The 13,914-nt window shown below is 39.5% G+C and overlaps 3 protein-coding genes across 3 annotated transcripts; all 3 read right to left on the bottom strand.

Annotated features, from left to right (window-relative positions):
• Nucleotides 1-3,634: 3,634 nt before the first annotated feature.
• LOC108777615 (uncharacterized) lies at nt 3,635-4,261 on the bottom strand. The gene has a single exon (XM_018544547.1). It carries the CDS (start codon nt 4,259-4,261, stop codon nt 3,635-3,637), a length of 627 nt encoding a protein of 208 aa, XP_018400049.1.
• A 53-nt stretch (nt 4,262-4,314) lies between these two features.
• LOC108777614 (uncharacterized) lies at nt 4,315-7,582 on the bottom strand. Its single transcript, XM_018544546.1, has 3 exons — nt 7,340-7,582; nt 4,570-7,093; nt 4,315-4,403 (listed from the first exon to the last, which is right to left on the bottom strand). The coding sequence occupies exons 1-3, from the start codon at nt 7,580-7,582 to the stop codon at nt 4,315-4,317; spliced, it is 2,856 nt and encodes a 951-aa protein (XP_018400048.1).
• Nucleotides 7,583-7,601: 19 nt separating this feature from the next.
• LOC108777612 (uncharacterized) lies at nt 7,602-8,423 on the bottom strand. The gene has a single exon (XM_018544545.1). The coding sequence runs from the start codon at nt 8,421-8,423 to the stop codon at nt 7,602-7,604; it is 822 nt and encodes a 273-aa protein (XP_018400047.1).
• Between the last annotated feature and the right edge of the window lie 5,491 nt (nt 8,424-13,914).

Genomic DNA, 13,914 nt, shown 5'->3' with positions numbered 1-13,914 from the left:
TCGAGCACCTGCGTCTACGACGTCGTAATCACGCGCATTAAGGTGCTTTTTCATGCGCAGCACGCTGCAGCAGCAATTCGTTACTATTGGTTAAGAATTTTAAGGTACTTTTTCATGCGCAGCACGCTGCAGCAGCAATTCGTTACTATTGGTTAAGAATTTTATGTAAGCTAGATGACGCACTTCCGGCGCAAAATACATTTTGCCGCAGTTCGTTGAAGTCGAACCGAACGAATAGCAAGCAGCAAGCGGCAAAATCGAGAAAGCGTACAATATGTCCGTCGTTTCATTATGAAAATATTATTTATTGCAATAAATATTAGGAAAATAAACGAAAAATGGCTTCGGATAAGGTACGGATACATGTTTGTAAATTAGATCATTTTATACTTTACCACAAATTTGAAAAAGTAAAGTGTAAAGTATAAAATAATCTAATTTACAAACATTCGTACCTTATCCGAAGCCATTCTTCGTTTATTTTCCTAATATTTATTGCAATAAATAATATTGCCTCGATTTTGCCGCTTGCTGCTTGCTGTTCGTTCGGTTCAACTTCAACGAACTGCGGCAAAATGTATTTTGCGCCGGAAGTGCGTCATCTAGCTTACATAAAATTCTTATCCAATAGTAACGAATTGCTGCTGCAGCGTGCTGCGCATGAAAAAGTACTATTGTAAATTCACTAATTAAATTTATTCGTCTGTTACCACCGATTAGGCGATCGTTATTTACTACTGTCTGCCACTTCTTCTTCTTCTTCTTTTTCTTCGACTATAAATGGCCTGGACCCTCGTTTACGAGGTAAACTTGGCCAGTCGTACTAGACACAGTCAAAACCGGTAACACTTTCCAAAAATATGATGCAACCGCAAAAATGGCGTAGCCCGATCGAACATCGAGCACCTGCGTCTACGACGTCGTAATCACGCGCATTAAGGTGCTTTTTCATGCGCAGCACGCTGCAGCAGCAATTCGTTACTATTGGTTAAGAATTTTAAGGTACTTTTTCATGCGCAGCACGCTGCAGCAGCAATTCGTTACTATTGGTTAAGAATTTTATGTAAGCTAGATGACGCACTTCCGGCGCAAAATACATTTTGCCGCAGTTCGTTGAAGTCGAACCGAACGAATAGCAAGCAGCAAGCGGCAAAATCGAGAAAGCGTACAATATGTCCGTCGTTTCATTATGAAAATATTATTTATTGCAATAAATATTAGGAAAATAAACGAAAAATGGCTTCGGATAAGGTACGGATACATGTTTGTAAATTAGATCATTTTATACTTTACCACAAATTTGAAAAAGTAAAGTGTAAAGTATAAAATAATCTAATTTACAAACATTCGTACCTTATCCGAAGCCATTCTTCGTTTATTTTCCTAATATTTATTGCAATAAATAATATTGCCTCGATTTTGCCGTTTGCTGCTTGCTGTTCGTTCGGTTCAACTTCAACGAACTGCGGCAAAATGTATTTTGCGCCGGAAGTGCGTCATCTAGCTTACATAAAATTCTTATCCAATAGTAACGAATTGCTGCTGCAGCGTGCTGCGCATGAAAAAGTACCTTTAGGGTGCAAACCCATGCAGCGGAATAGCGTAACGCGGAACGAGAGTAGAACCAATCACGAGATTCTCTAGAAACACGGAATGCTCGTTATTGGTTCTGTTCTCGTTCCGCGTACGCTATTCCGCTGCATGGGTTTGCACCCTTAGGGTGGGTTCACACTTTGACGGAAAAACGGAAAGCGGAAGAGCAGTTAACCGATCAGAACTCACGCTAGTAGTAAATAGTACAAAACTAACAGAAAGTCGACTACCTGATTAGCTACTGCTTTTCCGCTTTCCGTTTTTCCGTCAAGGTGTGAACCCGCCCTTAGGGCTACGTTCCGTTTCAGACATATGCGCGCATTTTATATAGTAAACGTCACGTATACTATAGGGGAATGCGCGCATATGCGTGAAACGGAACGCAGCCTAGGACGAATGAATGAGTCGAACCAGTTCGCGGACGCGCGAACATCAGGAAAAAGATATGCCCAGTCAAAGTCGACAACACTTTCAAAAATATTTGATTAAAAACACTCAATCGCGTCCGCCACAGTCGAGTGGTTCTTTAGAACTTACCATGCAGTCAGTGTTGCCGCAGGTCGAAAAATAAATTCACTAAATGGGAGCCTGAAAAGTTACTAAAATTTCTGAAAAATCACCAAATGTGTGAACGACCAAAAAAAAGGTTTTTACAGACTTTCAAATCGTGACGGGAATGTGCCACGTCTCAAATAATTTGTGAAAACCACATTTGCCATATATAATATTCAAATATATTTATGCTCGCATACGTTATAAAATTACTATAAAAAAGATACACTTTAAAAAAAAAAATAAACTTGTTACGCATTAACCATTACATTCTTTGTAAAGCCTTGTGTCCACGATACTAGAAATCGGTCCGAGATCTCGGATGAAGGAAACATTGACCAATTACATTGGTCATATGACCAAATTGTTCAAATGCTGGAATGTGAGAGGAATAAATTAATATTCCTACTGTCTTTTCGCTTATTTTACAGTTTATTTACACAAATATACACAAATATACATATATTTCGCGTACGAAATGATGCCGTGTGAACGAAACGCGGAAGGAACTCAGAGACAGCGAACTGAACTCGAAAACCCAGATAAGCACGCTAAAGCTTACGACGAACGACTCGGATCTCGAAAGACAAGCGAAACGTGGCACGATCACCGGACGACTGACTTTTTCCTCGACAGAACGCAGTTCCCCACTAATTGGGGAGCTCTTTGATTGGCGTTCTGTACACGTGACGCGCGCGTGTAACTGCGTTCTTTGATGCAACAGGTCGAAGGGATCGCTCGATCCGCGCGGACTCGAGCGTCCCTTCCTCCAAACCTTGTCTTTTGAGATGCCGACACCGAACTTCCGTTGCCATGCAGCGCGAGAACTGTATGTGTATACGTATATACACACGATCGTAATGACGATGTCGTGCACGACTTTATTATTGTCTCTCTATGTAACATGCTCCCCCCGTTGAGAGGGTAGTGAACAACTATCATATCGTTAATAATTTTAACGCATAGCTCGACTATAATAATACAGTTTAAACATTAGTGACCTTTTGTTTCGCATCGACCTGTGACAATGCTTGGGGCGAACTCTGAATTTGTCGATGATGCTTGGAGCGGTCATCGTGGTGTTTGGCGAACCAAACTGTTTTGAAATATATATGTAGCGAACTACATAGAATACGCAATCTATATTTTTATGAAATGGCAGGTAAGGGACATAAGGATTTGGCAGCTCTTTTCAGCTGTCCAGTTGCCGTCTTAATGGTGGCGGCTCGAGTTATTCCATCCTTGCCGGGATGGATCTCGCACACTCTGCCTAATATCCATTTGTTGCATGGTAACTGCTTGTCCTTGACGATTACAATTGTGCCCACTTCGAGCCTTGGTCCATCCTTGCACCATTTGTTGCGGATTTGTAATTCGTTTAAGTATTCGAGGTTCCAGCGTGACCAGAAGTCTTGGCGGACCTTCGATATGTGTTGCCATGTAGACAAGCGGTTAGCTGGAACAGATGTTACATTACCCTCCGGGAGGGTTAAAGGATTGTTAATGGTTTATCAATTAAAAAATGAGCAGGGGTTAAAGCAATCGTATCGTTTGGATCTGAGGACAATGAAGTAATTGGTCTCGAGTTGAGGATGCCTTCGACTTCGATCGCGAAGGTGTTAAACTCCTCGAATGTGAACAAAGTGTCGCCAACGACTCGTTTTAGATGGTGTTTGAAGAGCTTGACCATCGACTCCCACATTCCACCGAAATGCGGAGCTCCTGGTGGGATGAAATGCCACGTAATTCTATGATCGCTCGCAAACTTATCTGTAAGGCGCCTGTGATTCTCGGAATTCAATAATGCGTAAACTTCCTTTAATTGAGAATTCGCACCCACGAAATTGGTTCCGTTGTCGGAATAAATATGAGCTGGTATTCCTCGCCTGGCCACAAGTCGTCGCAGTGCCGCAAGAAATCCATCAGACGATAAATCGCTTACGACCTCGAGATGTACGGCCTTAACAGACAGGCATACGAAAACGCAAATATACACCTTCACTCGATTGCGATTGCGATGTTTCTTTTCCTTGATGAAGAATGGTCCGCAAAAATCGATGCCAGTGTGAGTGAACGGAATTGCCGCATTTACGCGAGCAGGTGGCAAGTTTCCCATCTTGTGTTTAACACCGCTGGCGTTAAATCGAAAACAGCGCGTGCAAGCTCGTATTATTTTCCGAACTTGGTTTCGACCATCGAGCAGCCAAAACTTCTGACGCATAACGTATAAGGTGGTTTGTATGCCCGCGTGGTGATGTCTTTGATGAGTTTCGCGGATAATAGAGTCAGTCAATTGATGTCGACTCGGCAACAGTATGGGATGTTTCTGAGAATGTGTTAAATTCGACGACTGCAGGCGTCCGCCAACGCGTAATAGGTCGTTCTCGTCCACGAATGGATTTAAATTTGTAAATTTGCATTTACTTGTTGATCCTTTAATTTTGAGTTCTTTGATTTCGTCGGAAAACCGAGTTGCTTGAAGAAGTTTTAATATTCGAATCTCGGCCTCGTGAATCTCCTTCGCACACAGTGAGCCGAAATAATTGTTGGCAGAGCGCAAACGTAAGCAATATGCGACGATTCTACACAGCTTGGAATAGGAAGAGAACTTGTCGACTATGTTAAAATCGTTCATGGTAGTCGTCAAACAGATATTTTTCTTTAAATCCGGAACTTCGACTAAACGGGCGATTTCGTTGGGCCACTGATCCTCTTCTAAAGTCAACCACGATGGACCTCCGGGCCACATACGATTTTGGATAAAGGCGTGAGGAAGTTGCCCTCTCGATACCGCGTCTGCAGGATTATCCTCGGATCTAACGTGTCGCCATTCGTGAGTACCCACAATTTCTTGGATTTCCGCAATCCGATTTGCTACGTAGGTCTTGAGGAGATGGGGTGATGTTTTGATCCAATGCAACGCGATGGTGGAATCGCACCAGAAAATCGTCTTGCTAGGAGAAATGTTTAGCGCGTTACGGATCTCCTTATATAATCGTGCTAGCAATAAAGCTCCGCACAGCTCGAGCCGAGGAACTGTGATTGTTTTCAAAGGAGCGAGTCGGGATTTGGCGGATATTAGTCTAACTGACACGTTACGTTTTCTCTTGGAACGAATATACCAACACGCCCCGTAACCGACAGTACTTGCATCGCAAAATCCGTGCATCTGAACATCAGATGCGCTTTCGATGAACAATTGGCGATCAAATGAGATGCGGTTTACAATTTCTAACTGACGCGCAAATTCCAACCAATCCGTGTATATGTCTTGCGAAATAGACTCGTCCCAATGTAAGTCGCACTGCCATACCCTTTGCATCAATCTTTTAGCATATAGCACAATGGGACTCAACAAACCTAAAGGATCGTAAATCTTCGCGACATCTGAGAGCAGATTTCGTTTGGTAATTCTTTCGGTAATTTTAATGGGATTTGTCAGATAATGTATTTTATCGTCGCTCGTGCTCCACATGATACCCAAAGTCTTTAAAGCGCGATCCTCCTTGAAAACAAGGTTTGCGTGTAACGCGCTAGTCGCCAAGTCGTCAACTACACACCTGTCATTAGACGCCCACTGCCTTATAGAAAATTTCCCGCGAGCTAATAATGCTATGATGTCGTCTCTAATCATTCGGGCTTCGAGGATTGTATTAGCCCCCGTTAATAAGTCGTCGACATACAAATGTGATTTGAGTACTTGAGCCGCTTGGGGAAAGGCGTGGCCTTCATCATCGGCGAGTTTCTGAAGCACGCGCGTCGCGAGAAACGGTGAGGAGGAAATTCCGAATGGGAGTTTGTTAATTTGAAACGTTTCCACGCCGTTTTCTCTGCGCCAAAGAAAACGCTGAAATTGACGATCCTCCGCGTGAACTAAGACTTGCAAATACATTTTCTCGATGTCCGCAGTGATCACGTATCTGTAAGTGCGGAATCGAATGAGATGTGAAAATAGTTTATCCTGAATTGTGGGCCCCACCATCAATAAATCGTTTAAGGATAATCCGTTACTGGATTTTGCCGACGCGTCGAATACCACCCGCAACTTCGTAGTATTACTTGAATCCTTGATTACTGCGTGATGTGGCATGTAATAGCCATTGTCGCGAGGATTCTCAATTAAAGATGCGTGCCCACGTACCAAGTATTCATTTATAGCTTGCTCGTACTGAGCTCGCAATTCGAGATTCGCATTAAGTCTACGTTCCAACGACATTAAACGCTTGAGCGCTAAAGAACGAGATTCGCCGATAAATACATTTGAATTCCGAAACGGTAACCGAACAGTATAACACCCGTCGTTATCGCGAGAAACGGTTTTCTCGAAATGAGCTTCGCATTCGGTCTCTTCCTTCGATTTCGGCGCGTGTTCTGCGAGCTCCTCAACTGTCCAGAATTTCGCTACTTGTTTTTCCAGATTCGATAAATAGCATACAGGCTTCGTTGGAACTCGTGCTGTTGTGCCGCCCGCTACTACCCAGCCGAGACGCGTCTTTTGCAAATACAAGTCGTGGCCTTCGCATGACAAGTTTATTTGTCCCACAGAAAACAGAGATAGCGTCCCCCCTGAACCGATTAATAAGTCGACAGGCCGTGGTAGATGAAATTCTGGATCCGCTAGATTAACGTTTGCAGGTATTTTTACGGCGTTGCGTGGGAAAACTTCTGCTGGAATTAATTCCGCAATAGTCGGTATTAATAAACATGTTAAGTCTTTGGAAAAATCATCGCGCGTCGATTGAATGGTGATATGCACGATGCCCTTAGATTCTGTGTTCATGGTGTTTATCGTGCCGACGGGCGTCGAATACTTAGTCACATGCGCATTTAAACATTTCGCCAAAGATTCGGTAATAAAATTCGCGGTTGCGCATGTATCTAGAAGAACTCGACATTTAATGCGATTACGCTTGTGGTCCCGAATGTAAACAATTGCGCTCGTTAGCAACTGCGGAGAGAATGAACGCGAAATCGTTGTTAAGCTCAAAGATCGGTCGCCCGACGGATATGTTAGTCAGGCAGATGTGTCATTAGCGGTCTGTGCGCTCGAAGAAACGGACTGACCAGTGGTTCCAAATTTATTAAGATGAAGCAGAGTGTTATGCCGTTTTTGGCAAATCGTACAACTCGCGAATCTACACGGCAAGTCTCGATGGGATCGCATACAATTATAACAAAGCCGGGCTTTCTTTACCGTCTCGATGCGTTTAGGTACCGACAGCTGTTTGAATTTCTCGCACATGAATAGAGGATGCCGTTTGTCTTTACACATTACGCAGTTTATTCTCGTGCGCGAGGCGCTCGACAAAAACGTTTGATTTGATGCTTGAATTCGTCTTCGCTTAGCCGAAGGTTCTCCCTTGATCTCGGATTCAAGCGTCTTGGAACGTTCGCGTCTCGAAGCGCAGACGGCGGTCTTGTACAGAAATTCGTACATTTTTTCTAATCTGGGTAGTTCATCCTTCTCTATAGAAGATTCCCACTTCTCGAGGGTTTTCTTCGGTAACTTGCTTGAGAAGATACACGACCATTTCGGGCCCAACGGACACGTTTATCGTAGCTAAAGAGGCAAGATGTTGTTGAACGTCGTCCGCAAGTTTTGTTAAACCACTCGTGGTTTCTTTCTCTAACACGGGCAAGTTGACAATTAAAGAGAGATGTCGCGTTGCTAAAATTCGTTTCACCTCATACGATCGCTCGAGAAGTTCCCAGGCTTTCGAATAACTAATACCGTCGATCTCAAGAATCCTCACCTTATTGGCGGCTTCTCCGGTTAACGCGGATTTTAAGTAGTGCATTTTGTCTACGTCTGATAAATCGGTTTGCGAGCCTATCATGTTATAAAAGGTATTCTTAAACGATAACCAATTCTCGAATTTTCCATCGAAGGTAGGCAGCGGAGCCTCGGGTAACTTAACTCGCCGTTTTTTGGTAGATGCCGTGGATTCGGCACGGTCGCTTCGAGTCTCGATGCTCGATCCTGCGGAGTTTGACACATCCGCTACATTTAAAATGTTATCAATTCTACTCGCGAGTGAGAAAAATCGCTCTTGAACGTTTACGAATTCATCTTGATGTGAATCTTGATTATCGGGATCCAATACTGTAAGCTCAATATTATGTTCTTCATATGCGTTATATACTTCGGTCAACCGAGCAATCCGTAATTTTAAGGTGGTATTATCCGGCGCGCCCTTGTCGAGGACGTTGGTTAGCTGAGTTATTTGGGATTTCAAAAAGGTCCGTCTTTGTAAAAGAACTTTGATACTATTCGACATTGTAAAAATTAGGAAATATCCTCAATTAACCCGCTCAATATGATGAATTGTAAAGAATACGTGACCGAACTGATTAATATCACCAAGTTGTTGCAGGTATCCAATGGATGCTGATAAGTCCGTCGTCGAAAGATCGCTCACTCAAAGTTTCTATATGGTTGACCTCGCTCTTCGTCCAACGCTTCCTTGTTTGATTGTTCATACCTCACAGGAGGCACCAAAATGGAATGTGAGAGGAATAAATTAATATTCCTACTGTCTTTTCGCTTATTTTACAGTTTATTTACACAAATATACACAAATATACATATATTTCGCGTACGAAATGATGCCGCGTGAACGAAACGCGGAAGGAACTCAGAGACAGCGAACTGAACTCGAAAACCCAGATAAGCACGCTAAAGCTTACGACGAACGACTCGGATCTCGAAAGACAAGCGAAACGTGGCACGATCACCGGACGACTGACTTTTTCCTCGACAGAACGCAGTTCCCCACTAATTGGGGAGCTCTTTGATTGGCGTTCTGTACACGTGACGCGCGCGTGTAACTGCGTTCTTTGATGCAACAGGTCGAAGGAATCGCTCGATCCGCGCGGACTCGAGCGTCCCTTCCTCCAAACCTTGTCTTTTGAGATGCCGACACCGAACTTCCGTTGCCATGCAGCGCGAGAACTGTATGTGTATACGTATATACACACGATCATAATGACGATGTCGTGCACGACTTTATTATTGTCTCTCTATGTAACAAATGCGATTTGTTAATTCTTTCTTCATCCGAGATCTTGGACCGATTTCTAGCATCGTGGACACAAGGCTTAACAACATTCGGTGCATTATGAACTCTGTCAGCTGTATTTTAAAATTAATTTAAATAAGATTTAAAAACCTGCACTAACCGCTCAGTTAACGGTTGTCGTTCTTAATGCACCCTGCGGGTCTTCATCGTTATCACATACGGATTATTATATATAATATAACTATATATATACAAAACAAATCAATACATTTCTGAATAATCAACTTCTTACATTTTACTGATTACATATTATTGCTTATAAGATTACAAGTCTTCAGCATTCCCACTTGCACATTTTTATAATGTAACTCCATACTAATTCATATTATGCAATAACTTTCATTTTTTAGTCATTAAATTTGCAGTGATAAGATGTAGCAATTTCTACCATTTTCATGTATGTATCTTTTGGTGTGTAAAATACCTATTAAACTTTCAGTACTTAACCGATTTCTTACTTTTGTTTTATTTAAATTTATAATACTGAATATTCTTTCCACGCAAGCACTGCTATGTGGTAAGCATAATATATCAAATACAAATTGTGTTATTACAGGAAAAGCACTAGTATTATCACCTTTTTTTAGATTACCTACTTCCCTCCAAAATTTCAAAATTTCTTGATTTTTATTTACAGGTCTGTTCGTTATTGCTGAACTAGTTCATCTTGCACTAGTTCATCTTTCTTCCTTTTTTCTCCAGGAGAAAGGAAAAGGAAAAAAAATGAACTGGTGCAAAAGTTCAGCAATAAAGAACAGACCTTACATTACTATTATGGAGGAGTACTATGAATGAAGCCTTCCATTTTTGTTCTCACTATTCTTTCAGAAAACGCAACTCGATTGGTTTATGCTAATATGGTCCAATGAGAAACTGGGTATCAATCATGAAACTTTTTCCCTAGGATGAAAAGTGAAAAGTGAAAAATTTCTCCATTAATTTCAATGATAAAAATTTTCACTTTTCACTTTTCATCTTAGGGAAAAAGTTTCATGATCGATACCCTAAAAACAAGATCAATAAGGGTGCAAACCCATGCAGCGGAATAGCAGAACGCGGAACGAGAGCGGAACCAATCACGAGCGTTCACGTTTCTCAACCATTTTTAGGTTAGGAAATCTGTCGTCATTAATAGTGAGTAATAACTAATAATCACGAGTGATCACGTTTCTCAAGCATTTTTTGATTAGGAAATCTGTCATTAATAGTGAGTAATAACTAATAATTTATCTCTGTACTCACCACGTTGTTATTCCGCTAGTTTTGTTACGTTGAAACGTGAACCCTTAATACCCATGTAGCGTAATAAGCGCAACGCAAACTTTGCGCAACCAATCATAAATCGTTATTTCATAAAGGTTACAATCACATTAAAACTAATTTCATAAATTTTAACATCTTTAAATATTTTTTCCAATGAGAAATGCATTTAATTCTGTATTTATGGCGAATTCGATTGGATTGCACCAGTGCAGTGTGATTGCACCAGTTCATCTTTTTTCCTTTTCTCTTCTCCTGGAAAGAAAAGGAAGAAAGATGAACTCAGTGCGCACTAGTGCATCCAATCGAATTCGCCATTAGATACTTGATAATAAAAAATGAATGATAAATACAATATTTAAACGTTATTTACGAACTTGCTGATAATTCCGCTTACGCTCATTGCGCTCTATGGAGATCAAGGGATTTGCAACCGCGTAATGAAAACTGCGGAACGCTCGTGATTGGTTCCGCTCTTATTCTGCGTTCCGTTATTCCGCTGCATGGGTTTGACATAAAAATTCACTAAATAAAGAAAGTAATTCACAATCATCAAAAGACCTTAAAAATCACTAAAATAATGAAAATTAACTAAAAACGGCAACATTGCATGCAGTGTGTTGTTATATGGGCTCCCGTTTTCGCGCATGCGCATTAAATGCAGTATCATTGCCGTACTTAACTCGAGCAAAATAGGGCGCTCTATAACTCCGGTATTATTTTTGAAAGATATTCATAAATTTCCAGAAAACTAATTAACAAATGAAATAAAAGTGTAATATTATACAATATATGCAAATATAAATTCTTTAAAAGTATCTTTGTCTAAACATGAATATTTAAATACGCGAACTTTTTGTTTCTTAATATAGCTCCATATTTGTGATATTCAGATCCATAATACAAAATCGTTTAGTAATTGTACGAATTATATTTGATTAACTTTCTTATCTATTACATATTTACTCCTAATATTAAAAATTCTCTTTTTTCGAAATGATATAAAGGCAAAAAGGAAGGATGGAAAAAATACACTTTTTTCAGCGTTTAACAGAACAATCATAATTATATCTATTATGTATTATATATACATGTATACATATATACACATACATATATGCTTGTGTATAGTTATATATATGATTATATATATATATGTATCTCTTTTTTATGCTGCTTATATTTTATATATATCTACATACAATACACATGTATATTTACTATTACACCTAAAGTTTTGTTCCACAAGGAATGATATGTATGTAACGTAACTCCTAAAGGAGCACGAGGCAACTTTCGTTCATAAATACATATACAATTCGTATATCAGGTATTTTATTCGCATATTCTTTAAAAAGCCGAGAGAAAAACGGCTCATCTTCACTTTAATCTCATCAAAAAATATATTATTAAACAAAATACGATAAAAGTGTTAGAAAGCCATTTCCCACGTAGCACACCAGCGCGTGTAAACCGCTTTCGAAGTGCTGTTCAGATTGCACCTTCCAACATTGCACTTTTATTGCATGCAGATAACTCGGCTAATTTCAAGTCATATTACAGACACTGTTATACGACATGAAAAGTGCAGTAAATGTGCTATAAAACTGTATTTATTCTGCGCTGGTTATATATGCACTTATAATGCGCTTTTCATAGTGGATTTTGAAAGCACTTTTTAAGCGCTAGTGTACTACGTGGGTTTGTGTATATGCGTACACATAAAGCAGCTGTAACATATTTATATACATATATTTTTATACGTACAAATGTGTGTGTGCGTGCGCGCGAGTACGCACACCTACACGCACGCACATATACAGTGTGTTTCATTTTAATCGCCTCAGACAAATATTTCGAAAAATGTGGAAGATACGAAAAAATTTTTCAGACAAAAGTTGTATAGTTTCGAGGAGGACATAAGATCATTAATTTGAATAATTGTATGAAGGTCACATTTAATTTTTTAAATGAAACATCCTATTTTTTATTTTATTTTTTTGTAGATTACCTCGAGAGAGAAGTTTTCCAAAAAACACTATAATAAAATACTTTTTCATGAAGTACTTTTCGAGTTATAACGTTTATAAAAATTATAAATTTATTTTTATACGTAAAAATGAAGAGTTACAACTTTTATTGGCCTTGATCTTGACAAATGTTATCAAGACCATGATCCTGAACAACATTCAAGAAGTTTTAATCGTCCATTGGACACCTTGGGTAATGTTAATGCCAGCGGTACAGTAACTTTCAAGTGTTATAACTCAAAAAGTACTTAATAAAAAAATATTTTATTATAGCGTTTTGGAAAACTCTCGAAGTAATCTACAAGAAAATAAAATAAAAAATAGGAGGTTTCATTTAAAAATTAAAAGTGACTTTCATACAATTATTCAAGGTCAAATTAATGACACTGCCTTATGTTCCCCTCAAAACTATACAACTTTTGTCTGAAACATTTTTTCGTATCCTTCACATTTTTCGAGATATTTGCCAGAGGCGATTAAAATAAAACACTGTATATATGTATGCATACATACACATTAAATAGCAGAAAGCAAAATTTCTTTTTCGCAGTAATGTGAAGCATCGGTAAATGTACATACAACTACGTACTACATTTGTCCGTTAAATAACAGTTGTTAATAATAGTGTAACCAGCGTTCTGCTATCATGTTGTTCGTTATAATTTACCTGTATTGAGCGTTTTCTGTCTTGCGATTAAATTCAATCTTAACATTGGACTTAACAAAAAAGGACACTTAGGCTATACGTAGGATATGTATTGTAGCCATAGCAATTTCTTGAGGAGAGCAACCAATAATTTAATTAATTATATTAACAATTTACTCCTTCGATATGTTTCTTTGATCTATTTAAAAGAAAATGCGAAAGATAAAGAGACATCTAAAGAATAATTTTCATTTTGACTCACTTGAAAATCTTGAATGATAACATTAGAATGACGATTACAATTGATTCGATCGAGATTAAGTTAAAAGAATAGTTTTATACATTTTGTATGTTCGTAATTGTTGATAAAATTCTGAAAAGTATTTCGTTTCTGATATCGTATTAGCGTTTCTGATATCGTGCATAAATAGATACATGTACACATACACACATATATACAGGATGTCTCGCGAGATTTATCTAATCTCGCACAGGAAGATAGATAGAATCGAAATAGATACAGAAGTCCTATACTGTTTAGCGATTCTTGCAATATTAATACCGATATTATTTTTTGAAATTGTACTAATGAGAGCGCAGTTTGAGAAACATTCCGACCGCTTGAAGTATAGTCCGGTCCACTTTTTTAAACATGGGCTGCGGTAACAGCGTGTTAGAGAGGCGAGAGGAGAAGCGCGCCGTTGTGTGGGACACCCTGTGTGTGTGTGTGTGTGTGTGTGTGTGTGTGTGTGTG

The sequence above is a fragment of the Cyphomyrmex costatus genome, unplaced genomic scaffold (genome assembly GCF_001594065.2).
Source record: "Cyphomyrmex costatus isolate MS0001 unplaced genomic scaffold, Ccosl1.0 scaffold45, whole genome shotgun sequence".
Lineage (NCBI taxonomy): Eukaryota > Metazoa > Arthropoda > Insecta > Hymenoptera > Formicidae > Cyphomyrmex > Cyphomyrmex costatus.
This window is presented reverse-complemented; position numbering and strand designations above follow the sequence as displayed.

Bases quoted from the DNA above. Each gene is read 5' to 3' on its own strand.
- LOC108777615 (XM_018544547.1), bottom strand. From the start codon at position 4,261: ATGGGAAACTTGCCACCTGCTCGCGTAAATGCGGCAATTCCGTTCACT.
- LOC108777614 (XM_018544546.1), bottom strand. From the start codon at position 7,582: ATGTACGAATTTCTGTACAAGACCGCCGTCTGCGCTTCGAGACGCGAA. The intron at 7,094-7,339 runs GTAAAGAAAGCC...TTCTCTCCGCAG, and splicing joins TACCTAAACGCATCGAGACG to TTGCTAACGAGCGCAATTGT. The intron at 4,404-4,569 runs GTAAATGCAAAT...AACTCATCAAAG, and splicing joins CAAAATTAAAGGATCAACAA to ACATCACCACGCGGGCATAC.
- LOC108777612 (XM_018544545.1), bottom strand. From the start codon at position 8,423: ATGTCGAATAGTATCAAAGTTCTTTTACAAAGACGGACCTTTTTGAAA.